Source organism: Oncorhynchus keta, chromosome 32, assembly GCF_023373465.1.
Source record: "Oncorhynchus keta strain PuntledgeMale-10-30-2019 chromosome 32, Oket_V2, whole genome shotgun sequence".
Classification (NCBI taxonomy): Eukaryota; Metazoa; Chordata; class Actinopteri; order Salmoniformes; family Salmonidae; genus Oncorhynchus; species Oncorhynchus keta.
The window spans coordinates 25,880,065-25,903,292 of record NC_068452.1 but is presented as its reverse complement, the minus strand read 5'-3'; the positions used below and the strand labels follow the sequence as shown (position 1 = coordinate 25,903,292).

At 44.5% G+C, this 23,228-nt stretch overlaps 1 protein-coding gene across 1 annotated transcript in view; it reads left to right on the top strand.

The window, feature by feature from the left end:
• LOC118365435 (serine/threonine-protein kinase WNK4) overlaps positions 1 to 23,228 on the top strand; it is an 81,060-nt gene that overhangs the window by 20,497 nt on the left and 37,335 nt on the right. The window contains 3 exon segments of the mRNA XM_052491070.1: positions 7,585 to 7,757; positions 8,403 to 8,623; positions 11,581 to 11,738. Of these exon segments, the coding sequence (XP_052347030.1) occupies positions 7,585 to 7,757; positions 8,403 to 8,623; positions 11,581 to 11,738 (552 nt within the window).

The following is a 23,228-nucleotide window of genomic DNA, read 5'->3' as shown; positions in this document are numbered from 1 at the left end:
TCACTCAGGTTAAAATCAGTGTGTCCTCGAGAAAAAACAGGCTGTTCCCGATAAAGATTCAAATTTCCACTCCTTCAAATTTCCACTCCTTCTAGACTACCCTATGTACACAAACACATTATGGCATAGCCTACACACTGTTTTATATAATACTTACAGACTTATTACAATGTACAACATAAGTTACATTTCACACATCTCCACACATTATCACCTCCCTTTCTCTCCTTCACTCTCTCACATACATTACACACAAACATGCACAGGCTCCATGGTGCCGCAATTGTGTTTCTGGTATTACTTTTCTGCTGCAGTCTACCTCAGGAAAGAAGGCATTAACAGTTAAAGGGCAGTTTTTTTCTGCTGCCTTGCCAGGGTTTTTTCTAGATCAAACTGGGGCTTAGGTGGTGGTGGGTGTGGCGAGTGTGTGGCAATGGTCGTGGCCAATGGTGCGGTCATCGACCAAACATTTTCGAGGTACTCCTGTTGGCCATAGTGACACATTTTTCTATGTGTCGGAGATAAAATGTTGCAGTTTTAAAGCTAATTTCCTGCAGTTCTACACATTTTGCCATGGCTTATGCTATCTGAGTGACTGAAATATTATAACAAAATCAATGGGGGTCCCATGTCATGACAAAAATACTCCTGAATGCATCATTTGGGGAATTTGTTATTCTCCCTGATTGTCTAGTTTTTATTTTGGTGATTTTCAGTTCTCAAAGATGATCTTATTAAAAAATAAAGGTCCATTATATTTTCTACATAGTTTATATCTGGTTTTAGTCATTTAAGTTTACACTTAAAAACCTTTTCCATACGGAAAATTACTGTTTGGACATAGGCGGCACGCCAAGACTTTTCTATGCTGAAAAAAAAACCCTGTGTGCTCTTGCCATCTTTCTGCCGGAATGTGTTCAACAGCACCGTCATCCAAGAAAAAACTACTGAGAATTCTCCAAAACCACAGCCACTTGGACTGATCTCCTGCTAATGATTCAGACATAGACTCTATATCCACTCTGTATGCATTGACAAAAAAACATTCCCCAAGCTACTGTTAATCCAGGTTCCTTTGGTGGAGATGGACACTAGCCAGGGTCTATAGCCAGGGCACAGAGGCACATTCTCATAGTGCTATTACCTCTTTTGGACTGAATTCTGACTTTTTCTCATAGCTCCTGGGCAGTGTTCTCGTTCTTAAACATCTTTCCCTCCTAAAAGCTTGACTTTGTCCTGGTCAAGTTTGGCACAGCAGGACTTATATATAAGTCCTATATTAAACCACAGCTTTGAAAGGCCTAATCAAATGTGAGCAGTATTTTATTTGAGTTATGGAGCCAGTGAGCTCCCCCTGCTCCCATTCACTTTCAACAGAAAATAAAGCTCAGTTTCCTGTTAGATAAGTCACACTCAAACTAGCAGGTCCAGAAACAGACGCGGAGTGCACCTCTTTCTATAGGCAGATAAGATCCAATGTTGTTTGGCTAGTCTGTGGTCAGATCGTCATAGCAGCCCACATGCTACAATATACTCTACATATCTCTATTTGGAGCCAGAACAGGGATTTGACATGATTACAGAAATAGTATTTCCTGATGAATACAGCCATTCATTTTTCTTAGACAGTGACCCAACATTTTTACATTACAGTGTTGACAGCCAACTCCATGGAAAACAACTGACAAAAGAGGATCTGTCAATTTCTCCTAAGAAGTGAGCCATCCTGTCTGTATATACAGTTGAAGTCGGGAGATTACATACACCTTAGCCAAATACATTTAAACCCAGTTTTTCACAATTCCTGACATTTAATCCTAGTAAAAATTCCCTGTCTTAGATCAGTTAGGATCAACACTTTATTTTAAGAATAGGAAATGTCAGAATAATAGTAGAGAGAATGATTTATTTCAGATTTTACATTACTTTCATCACATTCTCAGTGGGTCAGAAGTTTACACACACTCAATTAGTATTTGGTGGCATTGCCTTTAAATTGTTTAACTTGGATCAAATGTTTTGTGTAGCCTTCCACAAGCTTCCCACCATAAGTTGGGTGAATTTTGACCCATTCCTCCTTACTGAGCTGGTGTAACTGAGTCAGGTTTGTAGGCCTCCTTGCTTGCGCATGCCTTTTCAGTTCTGCAAATTTTCCACAAATTTTCTATAGGATTGAGGTCAGGGCTTTGTGATGGCCACTCCAATACCTTGACTTTGTTGTCCGTTAGCCATTTTGCCACAACTTTGGAAGTATGCTTGGGGTCATTGTCCATTTGGAAGACCCATTTGCGACCAAGCTTTCACTTCCTGACTGATGTCTTGAGATGTTGCTTCAATATATCCACATCATTTTCCTTCCTCCATGATGCCATCTATTTTGTGAAGTGCACCAGTCCATCCGGCAGCAAAGCACCCCCACAACATGATGCTGCCACCCCCGTACTTCACGGTTGGGATGGTGTTCTTTGCTTGCAAGCCTCCCCCTTATTCCTCCAAACATAACAATGATCATTATGGCCAAACAGTTCTATTTTTGTTTCATCAGAGGACATTTCTCCAAAAAGTGCGATCTTTGTCTCCATGTGCGGTTTCAAACCGTAGTCTGGCTTTTTTTTATGGCGGTTTTGGAGCAGTGGCTTCTTCCTTGCTGAGCGGCCTTTCAGGCTATGTCGATATAGGACTCATTTTACTATGGATATAGATACTTTTGTACCTGTTTCCTCCAGCATCTTCACAAGGTCCTTTGCTGTTGTTCTGGGATTGATTTGCACTTTTCGCACCAAAGTACGTTCATCCCTAGGAGACAGAACGCGTCTCCTTCCTGAGCGGATGACGTCTGCGTGGTCCCATGGTGTTTATACTTGCGTACTATTGTTTGTGCAGATGAACGTGGTACCTTCAGGCGTTGGAAATTGCTCCCAAGGATGAACCAGACTTGTGGAGGTCTACAATTCTTTTCTGAGGTCTTGGCTGATTTCTTTTGATTTTCCCATGATGTCAAGCAAAGACACACCGAGTTTGAAGGTATGCTTTGAAATACATCCACAGGTACACCTCCAATTGACTCAAATTATGTCAATTAGCCTATCAGACGCTTCTAAAGCCATGATGTAATTTTCTGGAATTTTCCAAGTTTTTTTAAAGGCATAGTCAACTTTGTATGTAAACTTCTGACCCACTGGACTTGTGATACAGTGAATTATAAGTGAAATAATCTGTCTGTCAACAATCATTGGAAAAATTACTTGTGTCATGCACACAGTAGCCGAAGGTGGTCGCTCTCCTTGTTCGTTCGGCGGTCGACATCACCGGTTTTCTAGCCACCACCGATCCACTTTTCATTTTTCATTTGTTTTGTCTTCATTGTACACACCTGGTTTCCATTCCCATAATTATATGTTCCTTATTTAACCCACTGGTTCCCCCATGGTTTTGTGAGTGTTTGTTCTTTGTAAGTTAGTTTGTATTTGTGAGCTTGATTATTTTCCTTCTTGGAATATTTGTTGTTTTTAGTAAAGTTACGTGAATTACTCATCTCTGTGTCCTGTGCCTGACTCCGCCTTACCTGCTACACCTAGATGCCTTACATAACCGACTTGCCAAAACTATAGTTTGTTAACAAGAAATTTGTGGAGTGGTTGAAAAGCTTTATTGACTCCAACCTAAGTGTATATAAACTTCCGACTTCTACTATATAGTGGGGTCCGAAATTATTGACACCCTTGATAAAGATGAGCGATAATTGTATTATATTATTTTATACTAATACAATTCCTCAGATAAATACATTTTGTTGAACAAGTAATTGTTTATTTTCTCAAAAGGTTAAGGGTCCAAATGATTGACACCCCTAAAATATTCTTATAAATGAATTAGTCAAAAAATGTGGTCCCATATTCCTAACAAACAATGGATACATCAAGTTTGTGACTGTACAAACTTGGATGCATTTGCAGTTAGCTTTGGCTCTGTTTTACAATATTTTGTGCCCAGTAGAAATTAATGTATTGTGTCATATCGAAGTCACGTTTATTTTAAAAATAGAATATGTTTCTAACACATCTGCATTAATCTGGATGCTACCATGATTACGGATAATCCTGAATGAATCGTGACTAATGATGAGTGAGAAAGTTACCAAGTGTTAAATATCATACCCCCAAGACACACACACACACACTCTTATACATCATCTTCATGAACTTTTCCGATGGAGCCAGATAAAAGTTGCAGCAAATCAAAGTACCCGTCTTTTACTAGAATTGGTGGCAGAGAGCTAGATGTGGTAAGTTCACTGCTTCTGACGGCTCCCTGCTGAATGATTTCACTGGCTGGTGTTTGATCACCAAATCCGTTCCTGGTGGGTTGAAAGAGATCTAGAGAGATGGGGTGAGTGAGATGAAGTGATTGAGTGAGGAGCCTAACACAGCTGTTTTTCTTTATGTGGGGTTCATTCCTGGAAGCGGCAAACCCAAAAATAGGTTGTCCAGTGAAGGAAGAAATCAACCCCCTGTTCTCTACCCCCATCACCCCTCCATCCCCCCACCAGCCAGTCATGACCTGCTTCCACTGCCACTCTTAGATAAGCTAGGTGGCATCGTTGGACATCCCGCATCATCCTGGCTCTCTGTGAACATAGTAAAATGGAGCTGGTGTGTGCTGTAAACAGGACAACCCTCATTCAGGTTGACTTTGGCACCCACTTTGCACTTTCACTGTGTTTTAGTGTCACGATGCCCGGGTACCAAATTCTACCAATAGTGCTCCTTATTGTTGTGAGCTTGGCTCCTGGATCAGGACACTTGACTGAGAATGACAACTTGGTGTTTGTGGACAGAGCATGCATGCAGTAGGACAGCTTGTGTTCTGAGTGGGACAGCAGAGGGCAGTGAGAACTACTGGCCTGATATCCCTGCCTTATTGTTGCGTGATCTTTAGAGTAAGTGTGGACAGTTGGTCTCCTACAGCACTTGTCTCCTGGGAGAGAGAGTGAGAGAGAGGCGTCTGTTGCTTTGTACTGAAAACCACCGGCTGGGCTGTTGTCGTGTGTAAAAACCCCATCCAGCATTTTGGAAACACAAACAAACACAAGCTGCTAAACCTCTCTGAAACAATCACTTTCGTTTTCTCTATAATTGATGCATTGATTTCTGGGAATTCTGCTCTAACCCCTTCCAATGACATTGAAGCTAGAAAGAATTTGGTGCCATTAGAGAACTGTTACGCGTCAGTGTTTCCAAGCCCCTGGTAGAGTAATGCGTGCCTTATGAGAGGGCTGGGATGGCAGGTTTCTGGCTTGGCACAACTCTTCCTCTTGGTCTTTGGCACTGGTCTTTTACGTCTCCTCCCACCACAGGCTGATAGTTAAGAGTACTGGCTACTGTATCAATACCGTCATCTATTCACATCTAGATTTTTGTAGCTATATCTGTTAATCTGCAAATATTATGCAGTGAACTCACATGATTGTGTAACCTTATGCAATGAAACCCAGCCACCTATAATTACATTGAGGGGCCTAGATACATTTGCAGGTTGCATAATAAATGACTTAGCATTGGCCTGTACATTGTGTATTATATACTGTATGTTTGTGTCTTGTCCATTTAAGCTCTAATCTCAATACTTATGTATACAGCAATATATTCTCCATTTCCCTCGTAATGCTAAACTCAGCAAAAAAATAAATGTCCTCTCACTGTCAACTATGTTTATTTTCAGCAAACTTAACATGTGTAAATATTTGAATGAACATAACAAGATTCAACAACTGAGACATAAACGGAAGAAGTTCCACAGACATGTGGCTAACAGAAATTGAATAATGTGTCCCTAAACAAAGGGGGGGAATCAAAATCAAAAGTAACAATCAGTGTCTGGTGTGGCCACCAGCTGCATTAAATACTGCAGTGCGTCTCCTCCTCATGGACTGCACCAGATTTGCCAGGTCATGCTATGAGATGTTACCATACTCCTCCACTAAGGCACCTGCAAGTACCCGGACATTTCTGGGGGGAATGGCCCTAGTCCTCACCCTCCGATCCAACAGGTCCCAGACGTGCTCAATGGGATTGAGATCCGGGCTCTTCACTGGCCATGGCAGAACACTGACATTCCTGTCTTGCAGGAAATACTCACTGAGCAGTATGGCTGGTGGCATTGTCATGCTGGAGGGTTACGTCAGGATGAGCGTGCAGGAAGGGTACCACATGAGGGAGGAGGATGTCTTCCCTGTAACGCACAGCAATGACAACAAGCTCAGTCCGAAGATGCTGTGACACACCGCCCCAGACTATGACGGACCCTGCACCTCCAAATCGAGCCCGCACCAGAGTACAGGCTTCGGTGTAACGCTCATTCCTTCAACGATAAACGTGAATCCGACCATCACCCTTGGTCAGATAACCGCGACTCGTCAGTGTAGAGAACTTTTTGCCAGTCCTGTCTGGTCCAGCGAGGGTGGATTTGTGCCCATAGGGAACGTTGTTGCCGGGGATGTCTGGTGAGGACCAGTCTTATAACAGGCCTACAAGCCCTCAGTCCAGCCTCTCTCAGCCTATTGTGGACAGTCTGAGCACTGATGGAGGGATTTGTGCATTCCTGGTGTAACTCGGGCAGTTGTTGTTGCCATCCTGTACCTGTCCCGCAGGTGTAATGTTCGGATGTACCGATCCTGTGCAGGTGTTGTTACATGTGGTCTGCCACTGCGAGGACAATCAGCTGTTCGTCCTGTTTCCCTGTAGTGTTGTCTTAGGCGTCTCACAGTACGGACATTTCAATTTATTGACCTGGCCACATCTGCAGCCCTCATGCCTCCTTGCAGCATGCCTTAGGCACTTTCACGCAGATGAGCAGGGACCCTGTGAATCTTTCTTTTGGTGTTTTTCAGAGTCAGTAGAAAGGCCTCTTTAGTGTCCTATGTTTTCATAACTGTGACCTTAATTCACTACCGTTTGTAAGCTGTTAGTGTCTTAACGGCCGTACCACAGGTGTATGTTCATTAATTGTTTATGGTTCATTGGACAAGCATGGGAAACAGTGTTTAAACCTTTTACAATAACGATCTGTGAAGTTATTTGGATTTTTACGAAATATCTTTGAAAGACAGCGTCCTGAAAAAGGGACATTTAGTTTTTTGCTGAGTTTATATTTGTGTCTACTCTATTGTACTGTCAGAGTCGAGGTGATGTGATTAAGACGGAGTCAGGCGCAGGACACAGAGATGAGTAATAATAGTAACTTTACTCAAAAATAATCTTCCAACAAGGAGAAAGAAAATCCAGAATCACATAAGCGAGACAACTGACAACAATAAACATGCACAAAACCATGATGGCTCCAGAGGGTTAAATAGGGAAATAATTCAAATCTAATGTGAACCCGGTGTGTACAATACAGACAAAACAAATGGAAAAAGAAATATAGATCGGTGGAGGCTAGAATGCCGGCGACGTCAACCGCCGAATGCCGCCCGAACAAGGAGAGGAACCAACTTCGGTGGAAGTTGTAATATGTACTTCTATGACCTACTACGTGTATAGTCTCACCACTATAATAATGTATTCTCCTCTTCCCTCTCTCCAGACGCGGAGGCTGACGAAGGTGGAGCGCCAGCGTTTCAGTGAGGAGGTGGAGATGCTGAAGGGGCTGCAGCACCCCAATATTGTCCGCTTCTACGACTCCTGGAAGGACAACTGCAAGGGCCACAAGTGCATCCTTCTGGTCACCGAGCTCATGACATCAGGCACCCTCAAGACGTGAGTTAAAGGGATACAATTTGTATGTATCTGCATCCAGTATGAAGTTAGTTAGAGGTAGTTTCACAAGCCAATGCTAACTAGCTTAGCACAAAGACTGAAAGTATGCTAGCTGTACATAAAAATTATTTCTATCAGTTCATCTGACTCTCGGAAAATAGATCAAGGCCTTTATTGCCAAAACCCTAAACTATCCCTTTAAGTCCATCCCCACTTCCTGAGTAATAAGCAGATGGGGAAAAGTATGTGCCATTTTCCTACGTCATCTCCTTGTAAAAGGTGCAAAAGACTTCAAGCTGATATGCTTTCCATCTGTGTTTTTCTGTTCATGTTAGTGAATCTACTGAATTAGTGCGTTAGCCATGTGGCTAACATCTGTCAAAATGGAGTGTCACTCTCAATTTGAGCATGACAGGAGAAAATTGGTTCCAGAGACCGATGGAATGGAAAATGCTACCTCATCCTCAGGCTCTCAGATTCAATGTGAGCACCCCTGGTCCATGGTGCTCTGTTAATTAGTAACACTTGTTGCTTACACTGTTGTACCCCATGGTTGCAATCGGTCAGTTGGTTGGACACCAGGGTTTTGGGTTTGAGTCCTGCATAGGCCGCACGTACAGTACTCATATCAGCCTCACCCTGCAGGTACCTGAAGAGGTTCAAGGAGATGAAGCTGAAGCTGCTGCAGCGCTGGAGCCACCAGATCCTGAAGGGCCTCCACTTCCTCCACACCCGCACCCCGCCCATCATCCACAGGGACCTCAAGTGTGACAACATCTTCATCACCGGCCCCACAGGCTCCGTCAAGATCGGCGATTTGGGCCTGGCCACACTAAAGAGTGCCTCGTTCGCCAAGAGTGTCATTGGTGAGTCTCCCAACTACCCACAGCCACTTCAGTTGACACTGACACTCAGTATGATGGATTGCATCAGGGCTCTATTCTAGACCCTGTGACTATTGAATAATTCTCAATGTAGGATTAAAGCGTTCTGTCCCCACTACTAAGGTTTTAAGGTGAGACGTACGTAATAGCTGAAACGTTTTGCCACCTACAACACTTACTGTTTGCTATTTGCTTTAATGTCTTTTAAAAATTGTATTACAGAGATACAGTATTGTGTGAAACGGTTATTCAATATTTCAATAAATAATTTCTTCCAGTGTAAAATGGAGTCCCACTGCTACCTGTGTACTGCTGTCCCTTCAGTGTGGTGTGACCTTAAACTGGAGCAACTGTAAATAAAGCCTTCAATGCCATATTTTATGCTGGCCACTGTGTTTATTTATTTGGCTAGGTGTTTATATTTATATACTGTCATGGTGCATGACGGCTAGTCTTTGCAGTGACGTCAGCACGGCTGCCCGACATGTTCTAATCTATCTCACTGCTATCACAGTGTTTGGTCTCAGTGACTTTTTAATAGTGCGGGTCATCTAAGTCCCATTTGGAAACCTTCAAATCTACAGACGTTTAACATTTGTTTTACATTATCACGCTCGTATAAGATCTGGTGTTGTATCAATAAAACTTCAATAAAGCACTTCTCAACGGCTGGCCATGCCTTCCGCCTGGCTACTCCAACCTCGGCCAACAGCTCCGCCCCCCCCGTAGTTCCTCACCCAAGCCTCTCCAGGTTCTCCTTTACCCAAATCCAGATAGCAGATGTTCTGAAAGAGCTGCAAAACCTGGACCCGTACAAATCAGCTGGGCTTGACAATCTGGACCCGCTATTTCTGAAACTATCTGCCGCCATTGTCGCAACCCCTATTACCAGCCTGTTCAACCTCTCTTTCATATCGTCTGAGATCCCCAAGGATTGGAAAGCTGCCGCAGTCATCCCCCTCTTCAAAGGAGGAGACACCCTGGACCCAAACTGCTATAGACCTATATCCATCCTGCCCTGCCTATCTAAGGTCTTCGAAAGCCAAGTCAACAAACAGGTCACTGACCATCTCGAATCCCACCGTACCTTCTCCGCTGTGCAATCTGGTTTCCGAGCCGGTCACGGGTGCACCTCAGCCACACTCAAGGTACTAAATGATATCATAACCGCCATCAATAAAAGACAGTACTGTGCAGCCGTCTTCATCGACCTCGCCAAGGCTTTCGACTCTGTCAATCACCAAATTCTTATCGGCAGACTCAACAGCCTCGGTTTTTCGGATGACTGCCTTGCCTGGTTCACCAATTACTTTGCAGACAGAGTTCAGTGTGTCAAATCAGAGGGCATGCTGTCCGGTCCTCTGGCAGTCTCTATGGGGGTGCCACAGGGTTCAATTCTCGGGCCGACTCTTTTCTCTGTATATATCAATGATGTTGCTCTTGCTGGGGCGATTCCCTGATCCACCTCTACGCAGACGACACCATTCTATATACTTTGACAGCCGTCATTGGACACTGTGCTATCAAACCTCCAAACGAGCTTCAATGCCATACAGCACTCCTTCCGTGGCCTCCAACTGCTCTTAAACGCGAGTAAAACCAAATGCATGCTTTTCAACCGATCGCTGCCTGCACCCGCATGCCCGACTAGCATCACCACCCTGGATGGTTCCAACCTTGAATATGTGGACATCTATAAGTACCTAGGTGTCTGGCTAGACTGCAAACTCTCCTTCCAGACTCACATCAAACATCTCCAATCAAAAATCAAATCCAGAGTCGGCTTTCTATTCCGCAACAAAGCCTCCTTCACTCACGCTGCCAAGCTTACCCTAGTAAAACTGACTATCCTACCGATCCTCGACTTGCGATGTCATCTACAAAATGGCTTCCAACACTCTACTCAGCAAACTGGATGCAGTCTATCACAGTGCCATCCGTTTTGTCACTAAAGCACCTTATACCACCCACCACTGCGACTTGTATGCTCTAGTGAATGGCCCTCACTACATTTCGTTCCAGACCCACTGGCTCCAGGTCATTTACAAGTCCATGCTAGGTAAAGCTCCGCCTTATCTCAGTTCACTGGTCACCCAACACCCATCCGTTACGCGCTCCAGCAGGTGTATCTCACTGATCATCCCTAAAGCCAACACCTCATTTGGCCGCCTTTCGTTCCAGTACTCTGCTGCCTGTGACTGGAACAATTGTTCGCTGAAGTTGGAGACTTTTATCTCCCTCACCAACTTCAAACATCAGCTATCCGAGCAGCTAACCGATCGCTGCAGCTGTACATAGTCTATAGGTAAATAGCTCACCCTTTTTCACCTACCTCATTCCCATACTGTTTTTATACTGTTTTTATTTATTTACTTTTCTGCTCTTTTGCACACCAATATCTCTACCTGTACATGCCCATCTGATCATTTATCACTCCAGTGTTAATCTGCAAAATTGTATTATTCGCCTACCTCCTCATGCCTTTTGCACACATTGTATATAGACTGCCCATTTTTTTTCTACTGTGTTATTGACTTGCTAATTGTTTACTCCATGTGTAACTCTGTTGTCTGTTCACACTGCTATGCTTTATCTTGGCCAGGTCGCAGTTGCAAATGAGAACTTGTTCTCAACTAGCCTACCTGGTTAAATAAAGGTGAAATAAAATAAATAAAAAATAAAAAATAACTCATCTTTTGATTACCTCCTCCTTCTGTACCGCCTTTGATACATTTTTTCCATTTGAATACACTTGTACTTGCCAATACACATTTTCCGCACTGTATTACAAGGCACACAGTTGGCTACTTGTTCCAAAGTGGTCAGAGTGAGAATGAATAAGGCCACTCTATTGTGAAGTGTAACTGCAGATGTCAGTGAAGTAGGAACACATTTTGCGCCATTCTCATAGCCACTATCATTACATCCCCTCCCCTCAGGGACTCCTGAGTTCATGGCTCCAGAGATGTACGAGGAGAAGTATGATGAGGCGGTGGACGTCTATGCCTTTGGGATGTGCATGCTTGAGATGACCACGTCTGAGTACCCCTACTCCGAGTGCCAGAACGCTGCCCAGATCTACCGTAAAGTCACCAGCGTGAGTGGATTTCTGTCTCTAGTGGATTCTGTGTGTCCAGTCCATGTTGTTCAGTTTGTCTGTTGTTTCAGATCTGAAGATAAATTTGGCCATCTTTCTGGTTGCAGTTTGCAGTTTGACAGCACCACTTGTTCAGTGTAGTGCTGCTTGCCTCTGGGAAGAGGTAAGCAGGAAAGAGGCATTCAAACGGCGTGCAACATGTGCAAGGATCATCATCTCTTGTTCCTTTCAACTAACTGCTGTTCTCTCTTTCTCTATCCACCCCCCTCTCAGTCTTTCTTTTGAAGTTGCTTGCTATGCATCACTAATGTGACACAAATAGATACAAATAGATACACAAAACACTCAATTACATACGCTCTCTCCATTGTGAATGCCACCAACATTCTCACTTCCATCCCATCTCCAAAAATAGAAACACTCCCCTTGTACCCAACCCTGTTATCTCTGTTACTGAGTGTTTATCAGACCACTAATGGTAATCTACCATTTCTCATCTCTATGCAATGTTACTGTGACATTTCTCATCAGCAGAGTCAATTACAGGGTCTCTGTGGAGCTATAATGAATGGTATTTACCAAATGGACGCCTCTCTTTCACTGCTATAATCAGCTGCACTGTAACGACCAGATTTGGAAGAGCTGAAGGGCTCGGGCTTGATTGCTAATTACTGGAATTGGAATGATGCTTTAAGTCTTTTACTTGTTGGAGGACGAGGTCCACATGCAGGAATGAGAACGTCTCCACAATGCTGGATGTTCTCCACTCCACAATTCTGGATTTCTTTGCGGTCATTTGGCCAAATAAACTGAAATCCCCAAGGACCATAATGCACGTTGTGGATTAATTTACATGCAGCTCTTCCAACGTGGTTGACACAGTAAGAACCCGCATGCTAGCTGTGTGTGTGTGTGTGTGTCTGAGCTCGCTACAGCCCTGGAACAACATGAGCAGTATTTAGTGCTAGAGTCCAAAGGAGTGTTACAGCTTTGAGGAAGCAAGGCTCTCACTCCGTTATGGGTTTTCTGCCAGAACCACAAAAGCAGTTTGCCAGCCTCTGTATTCAGACGTTCTCCAGCTAGCCTCTGTATTCAGACGTTCTCCAGCCAGCCTCTGTATTCAGACGTTCTCCAGCCAGCCTCTGTATTCAGACGTTCTCCAGCCAGCCTCTGCATTCAGACGTTCTCCAGCCAGCCTCTGTATTCAGACGTTCTCCAGCCAGCCTCTGCATTGACGTTCTCCAGCCAGCCTCTGCATTGACGTTCTCCAGACAGCCTCTGTATTCAGACGTTCTCCAGCCAGCCTCTGCATTCAGACGTTCTCCAACCAGCCTCTGTATTCAGACGTTCTCCCCAGCCAGCCTCTGTATTCAGACGTTCTCCAGCCAGCCTCTGTATTCAGACATTCTCCAGCCAGCCTCTGCATTCAGACGTTCTCCAACCAGCCTCTGTATTCAGACGTTCTCCAGCCAGCCTCTGTATTCAGACATTCTCCAGCCAGCCTCTGCATTCAGACGTTCTCCAGCCAGTCTCTGTATTCAGACGTTCTCCAGCCAGCCTCTGCATTCAGACGTTCTCCAGCCAGCCTCTGCATTCAGAAGTTCTCCCGCCAGCCTCTGCATTCAGACGTTCTCCCCAGCCAGCCTCTGCATTCAGATGTTATCTCCAGCCAGCCTCTGCATTCAGACGTTCTCCCCAGCCAGCCTCTGCATTCAGACGTTCTCCAGCCAGCCTCTGCATTCAGATGTTCTCCAGCCAGCCTCTGTATTCAGACATTCTCCAGCCAGCCTATGCATTCAGATGTTCTCCAGCCAGCCTCTGTATTCAGACGTTCTCCAGCCAGCCTCTGTATTCAGGCATTCTCCAGCCAGCCTCTGTATTCAGACGTTCTCCAGCCAGCCTCTGTATTCAGACGTTCTCCAGCCAGCCTCTGTATTCAGATGTTCTCCAGCCAGCCTCTGCATTCAGACGTTCTCCAGCCAGCCTCTGTATTCAGACGCTCTCCAGCCAGCCTCTGTATTCAGATGTTCTCCAGCCAGCCTCTGTATTCAGACGTTCTCCAGCCAGCCTCTGTATTCAGACGTTCTCCAGCCAGCCTCTATTCAGATGTTCTCCAGCCAGCCTCTGTATTCAGACGTTCTCCAGCCAGCCTCTGTATTCAGACGTTTTCCAGCCAGCCTCTATTCAGACGTTCTCCAGCCAGCCTCTGTATTCAGACGTTCTCCAGCCAGCCTCTGTATTCAGGCATTCTCCAGCCAGCCTCTGCATTCAGATGTTCTCCAGCCAGCCTCTGTATTCAGACGTTCTCCAGCCAGCCTCTGCATTCAGACGTTCTCCAGCCAGCCTCTGTATTCAGGCGTTCTCCAGCCAGCCTCTGTATTCAGACGTTCTCCAGCCAGTCTCTGTATTCAGACGTTCTCCAGCCAGCCTCTGTATTCAGACGTTCTCCAGCCAGCCTCTATTCAGACGTTCTCCAGCCAGCCTCTGTATTCAGACGTTCTCCAGCCAGCCTCTGTATTCAGACGTTCTCCAGCCAGCCTCTGTATTCAGGCATTCTCCAGCCAGCCTCTGCATTCAGACGTTCTCCAGCCAGCCTCTATTCAGACGTTCTCCAGCCAGCCTCTGTATTCAGGCGTTCTCCAGCCAGCCTCTGTATTCAGGCATTCTCCAGCCAGCCTCTGCATTCAGACGTTCTCCAGCCAGCCTCTGTATTCAGGCATTCTCCAGCCAGCCTCTGCATTCAGACGTTCTCCAGCCAGCCTCTGCATTCAGACGTTCTCCAGCCAGCCTCTATTCAGACGTTCTCCAGCCAGCCTCTGTATTCAGACGTTCTCCAGCCAGCCTCTGTATTCAGGCGTTCTCCAGCCAGCCTCTGTATTCAGGCATTCTCCAGCCAGCCTCTGCATTCAGACGTTCTCCAGCCAGCCTCTGAATTCAGACGTTCTCCAGCCAGCCTCTGTATTCAGACGCTCTCCAGCCATCCTCTGTATTCAGACTTACATACTTACTTGCACTGTTGTTTCTTATTTGTGTTGACCTCAGCAGATAAGGATCTCCATGCTTAATTCATACCACAGTTCTAATTTAGCCATGGGGCTTAACCTATAGAGGAAATGAATAGCATATTATTATTGAGACTACAGCAAATGGCCACCATTCTCCTCCTACACTTGACTATTGTCTGACATCATTTTATGACAAGGTCTGTGTCATCAAATTATCTTGTTCCCTTTCTCAGAGCTATATTTTTATGCTATGATAGGAGAGCTGTATATCATTCCACCAATAGACCAATAGTGGTCTATTGGTGGAATTATATCACTGTCATGTTTAGTAGCCTTCACCAACAGGATAAACAGTGGATATTATATATGGCTCAAGTTTCCCCTGTGCTGTGTGACGTGTGAGATGATATATTATACGGTGTCTGCACAGAAAGACCGATTTGTTTTTCCTTCAGGTGAGATACATTGCCTTTTCAAGTAGGTGTAAAAGCTTTGTCCTCCCTCATTCCTGTGTGTGTGTGTTTTGCATGTGTGCGAGTGTGTATTGTGTGTGTTTGTGCATTCTCAGACACATTTGTTGAAATGTGTCTGTGTGTGTGTGTACTTGTGTCTGTGTGTGAAAGTGTATTAATATGAGCATGTGTGTGGGCGCACAAAAGCCAAGACAATGCCCCCAAGTAACTTTCAAAAACAACAGAGTAAGTCCTTTAGCCAATATACCTACAGCAAGTTAACTTGGAGAGTAACACTGTCTTCTTTGGAAGTTTACTGGGTTGAAGTGAGTTCTTACAGAAGCAGAACATTACCCAGTGCGTCAGCTGACGAGGGGTTGCCGCCGCTGACAAAGGACATTGATATGGTGAGCAGAACTGGCCCAGCATCACTCCTCCAACTCTTCAAAGCCGTCTCTGTGCTGTGGTCTGACTGAGTGTGTGAGGAGACAGACATAGCTTTGTGACCAAGGCGTTAGCGGACGCCCGCTGCGCCTCTTAAAAAGTATGTACTACCAGTTTACTGCTGTGTATCTATGGAGGTTACTGGCCTGTTAAATGTCGTCATAAAATCTATGATTGTAAGGTGGTCCTCATAAGAATGTACTCTAATTGCCTCAGGACTTGTACCTGTAATGCCACCGAGGGACTTTCTAGGATAGGATAGCTGAAGCCAACTATATACAGTACAGTACCAATTGGATACACAGGTCCTTCCCTAGGACAACAGTACTAAGGGAGGGGTTTAAAGAGGTATACTCAAGGAGTGGCATACAGGTTACAGTTGTCCTTTCTGGAAGGAATCCCAATTTTAAAGGTTAATGTACACAAACTTAAGTCACTCACTGAAGTTTTATTTCCAGATTTTCCCCTTTGTTATCTTGACAAAGAGGCATGTATTGACTGTGTTCTATCTACTCAATAATAGATACACTACATGACTAAAAGTATGTGGACACCTGCTCGTCGAACATCTCATTCCAAAATCATGGGCATTAATATGAATTGGTCCCCCTTTTGCTGCTATAACAGCCTCCACTCTTCCTGGTAGGTTTTCCACTAGATGTTGCAACATTGAAGTGGGGGGGGCTTGCTTCCATTCAGCCACAATAGCATTAGTAAGGTCGGGCACTGATGTTGGCCGATTAGACCTGGCTTGCCGTTGGCGTTCCAATTCATCCCAAAGGTGTTTGATGGGTTTGAGGTCAGGGCTCTGTGCAGGCCAGTCAAGTTCTTCCACACCGATCTTGACAAACCATTGCTGTATGGATCTCGCTTTGAGCACAAGGGCATTGTCCAAACTGTTGCCACAAAGTTGGAAGCACAGAATCGTCTAGAATGTCATTATGCTGTAGCGTTAAGATATCCCTTCACTGGAACTAAGGGGCCTAGCCCGAACCATGAAAAACAACGCCAGACCATTATTCTTCCTCCAACAAACTTTACAGTTGGCACTATGCATTTGGGCGTTCTCCTGGCATCAGCCAAACCAAGAATCGTCCACAGGACTGCCAGATGGTGAAGCATTTCATCACAGAGAACGTGTTTCCACTGCTCCAGAGTCCAGTGACGGCAAGTTTTACACCACTCCAGCTGACGCTTGGTATTGCACATGGTGATCTTGGGCTTGTGTGCGGCTGCTTGTCCATGGAAACCCATTTCATGAAGCTCCCGAACGAACAGTTATTGTACTGACGTTGCTTCCAGAGGCAGTTTGGAACTCAGTAGTGAGTGTTGAAACTGAGGACAGACGATTTTTACCCGCTTCAGCACTCGGCGGTCCCGTTCTGTGAGCTTGTGAGGCCTACCACTTTGCGGCTGAGCCGGTGTTGCTCCTAGATGTTTCCACTTCACAATAACAACAGTTACAGTTGACCGGGGCAGCTGTAGCAGGGTAGACATTTGACAAACTGACTTGTTGGAAAAGTGGCATCCTATGACGGTGCCACGTTGAAAGTCACTGAGCTCTTCAGGAAGGCCATTCAACTGCTAATGTTTGTCTATGTGCTCGATTTATATACCTATCAGCAAAGGGTGTGGCTGAAATAGCCGAATTCATTCATTTGTAGGGGTGTGTCCACATACTTTTGTAAATATAGTGTATGTTCATTCAATGTGCAGAATACAGAATATTATACATTTCCATTGATCCTACCAACAACCTCAACACATTTGTGATTTCACATGGTAAGGAGAAAATTACATTCTAGGAATACCAGGAACCTTTTTTTATTTATTTAACTAGGCAAGTCAGTTCAGAACAAATTCTTATTTTCAATGACAGCCTAGGAACAGTGGGTTACCTGCCTTGTTCAGGGGCAGTTCAGCGGCATTAAACAAGAAGTCACCAGGGTTTAATGAAGGCTTCAAAGAACAGGAGTTCCTGGCAGCTTACCAGAGTGTGTAGTTAACATGGCTACCAGCCCTCTAACCCTTCCTCCTCTATCAATTGTCCAATGAGTAACAAATGACTGAATGGAGAGAGTCACCTCTGGGATGAATCTTGTTGAATCAAATGAGTAGATCTCAAGCACCATTGAGCCATTCATACACCTTTCTGGAACAATTGCTAAGAGGATAAAGCTAAGAGGCTTGTGTGATTTCAGTAGTTCTGTGTGGTATGGTGATGTTTACGTCACAGTATTGGGAGGTGTGATTGAAAGTCATTGCCTGAAGCCACATACCTAAGCTCACAATCTTCACTGAGTGGCAGTCAGTGACCCCAAGTTTTCAACATGGGGTCCAACTATGGGGTGAGCAAGGTCTTACAATGCCTTGATTCAGACAGGTTGGTTTAAATGCGGAAGACACATTTCAGTTGAATGCATTCAGTTGTACAACTGACTAGGTATTTCCCTTTCCCCTTATTGAACATGATCTGACTCCATACAATGACATCTTGAGGGCCAATTAAAGGCAATGGGAGAGTCAGACTAATCAGTACATTGCCAATTCTCTACGTACTGCCCACACAACCAAAACCCTCCTGTGCTGAAACAGGGGTACATTGCTTGTTTCCCTTTTTAGTGAGAGAGTGTGGGCATGAGAGAACAGACACCCCTGGGCTGGCCCTCTCTCCACCACCCCTGGGCTGGCCCTCTCTCCACCACTCCTGGGCTGGCCCTCTCTCCCTCACCCCTGGGCTTGCCCTCTCTCCAACACCCCTGGGCTGGCCCTCTCTCCACCACCCCTGGGCTGGCCCTCTCTCCACCACCCTTGGGCTGGCCCGCTCTCCACCACCCCTGGGCTGGCCCTCTCTCCACCACCCCTGGGCTGGCCCTCTCTCCACCACCCCTGGGCTGGCCCTCTCTCCACCACCCCTGGGCTGGCCCTCTCTCCACCACCCCTGGGCTGGCCCTCTCTCCAACACCCCTGGGCTGGCCCTCTCTCCAACACCCCTGGGCTGGCCCTCTCTCCAACACCCCTGGGCTGGCCCTCTCTCCAACACCCCTGGGCTGGCCCTCTCTCCAACACCCCTGGGCTGGCCCTCTCTAGTCTCTACTATTTTCTGCCTCCCAACCAGCCGGTGTTGTGTAGATGTTGTAACTCCACAGCCCCTCCTCTACCTCTCTACTCCACTGCTGGGTTATAATTAGCTAGCAGAGCCATGGACGCCACCACACCACAACTGTCCCTCCTCCTCCACATGTTTCTGCCCACACACACCGAACACACACCAGGCAATAAGGAGCTCTGACGCACTTCCTTTCTGTGTGTGTGTGTGTTTGTGGTGGGGGTGGGGGGGGGGGGGGGGGGGTTGTGTTAAAGGATCTGCCGCTGTTCCAGAAATGTTCTTCCTGATTTGTGTTTCAAATCAAATCGAATCAAATGTTATTTGTCAAATGCGCCGAATACAACAGTGAAATGCTTACTTACAAGCCCTTAACCAACAATGCAGTTTTAAGAAAATAATAAGTGTAAAGTAAAACATAGAATAAAAATAGAAAATAATGAGAGCAGCAGTAAAATAACGATAGCGAGGCTATATACAGGGGGTACTGGTACAGAGTCAATGTGCAGGGCACCGGTTAGTTGTTTATTATGTTTCAGCGCTTGTTTCCAGTGACAAAGAGAGGGAGGAGGGAGATTGGTGAGATGAAGAGAGACATAAAGAATAGAGAACTTAATTAGGGTGTTATAATTGACATAGATATCCCTGTTTTAGTGGTCATCTCCCGAGGCAGACCATACTAACACACGTACTCTACACATACTTACATTGTAATATTGTATGGTGGTATTTTACATTTTGTATTGTACATATGTAGTGGGGTAAAACTGTTGTACTGTTTTATCTTTTGTTTTATATGTAATGTAAGTGCCTTACTGTGTTTGGACCCAGGAAGAGTAGCTGCTGCCTTGGCAACAGCTAATGGGGATCCCTAATAAATACAAATACAAAATACAAAGACCCCTCTCAAAGAGAAAAATAATAAGATTGTGAGAAAACATAGAAGGAGCTCTCTCTGTCTGTCTCGCTGTCTCTCTGTCTGTCTCGCTGTCTCTCTGTCTGTCTGTCTGTCTGTCTCTCTGTCTGTCTGTCTCACTGTCTATCTCTCTGTCTCTCTGTCTTGCTGTTTCTCTCTCTGGCTCACTGTCTCTCTCTCTCTGTTTCGCTGTCTCTCTGTCTCGCTGTCTCTCTTTCTGTCTCGCTGTTTCTCACTCTGTCTCGCTGTCTCTCTCTGCCATGCTGTCTCTCTTTCAATTTAGCTGTCTATCACTCTCTCTCGCTTTCTCTCTCTGTCTCTCTCTGTTGCTCTGTCTCTCTCTGTCTCTGTCTCACTGTGTCTCTCTGTTTCGCTGTCTCTCTGTATCGCTGTTTCTCTTTCTTTCTCGCTGTCTCTCTGTCTCGCTGTTTCTCTTTCTGTCTCGCTGTTTCTCACTCTGTCTCGCTGTCTCTCTCTGTCATGCTGTCTCTCTCTTTCAATGTAGCTGTCTATAACTCTCTCTCACTTTCTCTCTCTGTCTCTCTGTCGCTCTGTCTCTCTCAGTTTAGCTGTCTCTCACTCTCTCTCGCTTTCTCTCTCTCTGTATCTGTCTCTCTCTCTCTCTGTCTCTCTTCGTCTCTCTCTCTCTCAAATTCAGATTGCTTTAATTGGCATGAAATACAATTGGTAGGTATTGCCAAAGCAGTATAGTGGTACAGCATTTCAGTAAATACAGTGCAATGCAATGAGGATAATAAAATACAGTTAATTTCAGTAGTAGTAATAATAGTACATATAATCATGTATACAGGTACAACACTTCTGCTAGTGTATTGTGGAATCTTCGGTCAGTACATTTCATTAAATACATATAAGATTATAAAAAAGAAAAGAAAGAATGGCTAATAAATAAACAACAGAATGTACATGATGATTGTTACACTATGTATTACCAGTAAGTTATATACAATGTAAATACTACAGGAAATTAATGGTCATGGGATGTCCCTCAGACTATGGCAGTCATATACATATCTGGCAGTAATATTTGCAGTTTCTCACTCAACCAGAATCATTCCCAGCTTTATGTTATTAGTAAATGCACAGAGGTTGGGAATTGATTGAGTTTTTTAAAAAGATAATCTTATTTGGGAGTATTTCTCACAGTAGAGGAAAAAGTGGATCTCTGTCTCTACTTCCCCTGTCGTGCAGTGACCACATAGACACTCCTCTTTGGGTAGCCATGTCTTTTTATGTCTCCCTTTTTCTATAGCCAATTGGTGTTCGCCGAGCCTGTATTTGGTCAGGATCTGTCTCTGTTTTCTATCTCTGACAGAGTAGAGGTATTCTCAATTGAGGGCCAAATAGCAATTTTGTTTATTCTGTGTTTTTGTTTCATTTTCCCAATTTGTCAAGTTAGAGGTTTTCATTTCTGTAACATTGTGATTGTTTCCCTGTGTGATTGGATAATAGGGTTGTGTAGTGTATTAACAACTACACAGGGGACTCTTTTCAGGGTTCAGGTCTTGGTTTTCCAGTGCTATGAATTGTAAGTATATTTTGGGGGTTAATTTCAAATGGTGTCAACATTTTAGTGTCCTTTTCTTTATATTTACAGTTAAAGGGAATCGTCCGAGTTCTACCCTGCATCCATTATTTGGTACTTTCTTTTGGATATTTAGGATAATTCTAGATTTTCTATTGGGTTTTTCTCCCAGTGCTTATAATTGTTAATTGGTGGACCCCAAACCTTGTTTCCATATAGTGCAATTGGTAACATTACACTATTGAATATCGTGCCCCAGATTTGGATAGGAATATAACATTTTTTGAACTCTGTCATGTGTGCATAATTAGAGTATCCGTGTAATTGACATAATTAATGCTATCCGTCTCAGGAAAACTGGCTGTTTTAGTGGTCATCTCCCTAGGCAGACCATACAAAGCCTCTCTCAAAGAGAAAAAGACTACGAGGGTGAGAAACAACCATAGAAGGACCTGTCTCTTTCTGTCTCTCTCTCTCTGTCCGTCTCTCTTTCTCTGTCTCTCTTTCTCTCTCTCTTTCTGTCTCTCTTTCTCTGTCTCTCTTTCTCTGTCTCTCTTTCTCTGTCTTTCTGTCTCTCTTTCTCTGTCTCTCTTTCTCTGTCTCTCTTTCTCTGTCTCTCTTTCTCTGTCTCTCTTTCTCTGTCTCTCTTTCTCTGTCTCTCTTTCTCTGTCTCTCTTTCTGTCTCTGTCTCTCTTTCTCTGTCTCTCTTTCTCTGTCTTTCTGTCTCTCTTTCTGTCTCTCTTTCTCTGTCTCTCTTTCTCTGTCTTTCTGTCTCTCTTTCTCTGTCTCTCTTTCTGTCTCTCTTTCTCTGTCTGTCTTTCTGTCTCTCTTTCTCTGTCTGTCTTTCTCTGTCTCTCTTTCTCTGTCTGTCTTTCTGTATTTCTGTCTCTCTTTCTGTATTTCTGTCTGTCTTTCTGTCTCTCTTTCTATGTCTCTTTTCTATGTCTCTCTTTCTCTGTCTCTCTTTCTCTGTCTCTCTTTCTCTGTCTTTCTGTCTCTCTTTCTGTCTCTCTTTCTCTGTCTCTCTTTCTGTCTTTCTGTCTCTCTTTCTCTGTCTGTCTCTCTTTCTCTGTCTCTCTTTCTGTATTTCTGTCTCTCTTTCTCTGTCTTTCTGTCTGTCTTTCTGTCTGTCTTTCTGTCTCTCTTTCTATGTCTCTCTTTCTCTGTCTCTCTTTCTCTGTCTCTCTTTCTCTGTCTTTCTGTCTCTCTTTCTCTGTCTTTCTGTCTCTCTTTCTGTCTCTCTTTGTCTTTCTGTCTCTCTTTCTCTGTCTGTCTTTCTGTCTCTCTTTCTCTGTCTCTCTTTCTGTATTTCTGTCTCTCTTTCTCTGTCTCTCTTTCTCTGTCTCTCTTTCTCTGTCTTTCTGTCTCTCTTTCTGTCTCTCTTTCTCTGTCTCTCTTTCTGTCTTTCTGTCTCTCTTTCTCTGTCTGTCTTTCTGTCTCTCTTTCTCTGTCTCTCTTTCTGTATTTCTGTCTCTCTTTCTCTGTCTTTCTGTCTCTCTTTCTATGTCTCTCTTTCTATGTCTCTCTTTCTATGTCTCTCTTTCTCTGTCTCTCTTTCTCTGTCTCTCTTTCTCTGGGGACAGAAGCACCAGATCTTTCTGTCTCTCTTTCTCTGTCTTTCTGTCTCTCTTTCTATGTCTCTCTTTCTCTCTCTCTCTCTTTCTCTGTCTCTCTTTCTGTCTCTCTGTCTCTCTTTCTCTGTCTCTCTTTCTCTGTCTCTCTTTCTCTGTCTTTCTGTCTCTCTTTCTGTCTCTCTTTCTGTCTTTCTGTCTCTCTTTCTCTGTCTGTCTTTCTGTCTCTCTTTCTCTGTCTCTCTTTCTGTATTTCTGTCTCTCTTTCTCTGTCTTTCTGTCTGTCTTTCTGTCTCTCTTTCTCTGTCTCTCTTTCTCTGTCTCTCTTTCTCTGTCTTTCTGTCTCTCTTTCTGTCTCTCTTTCTCTGTCTCTCTTTCTGTCTTTCCGTCTCTTTCTCTGTCTGTCTTTCTGTCTCTCTTTCTCTGTCTCTCTTTCTGTATTTCTGTCTC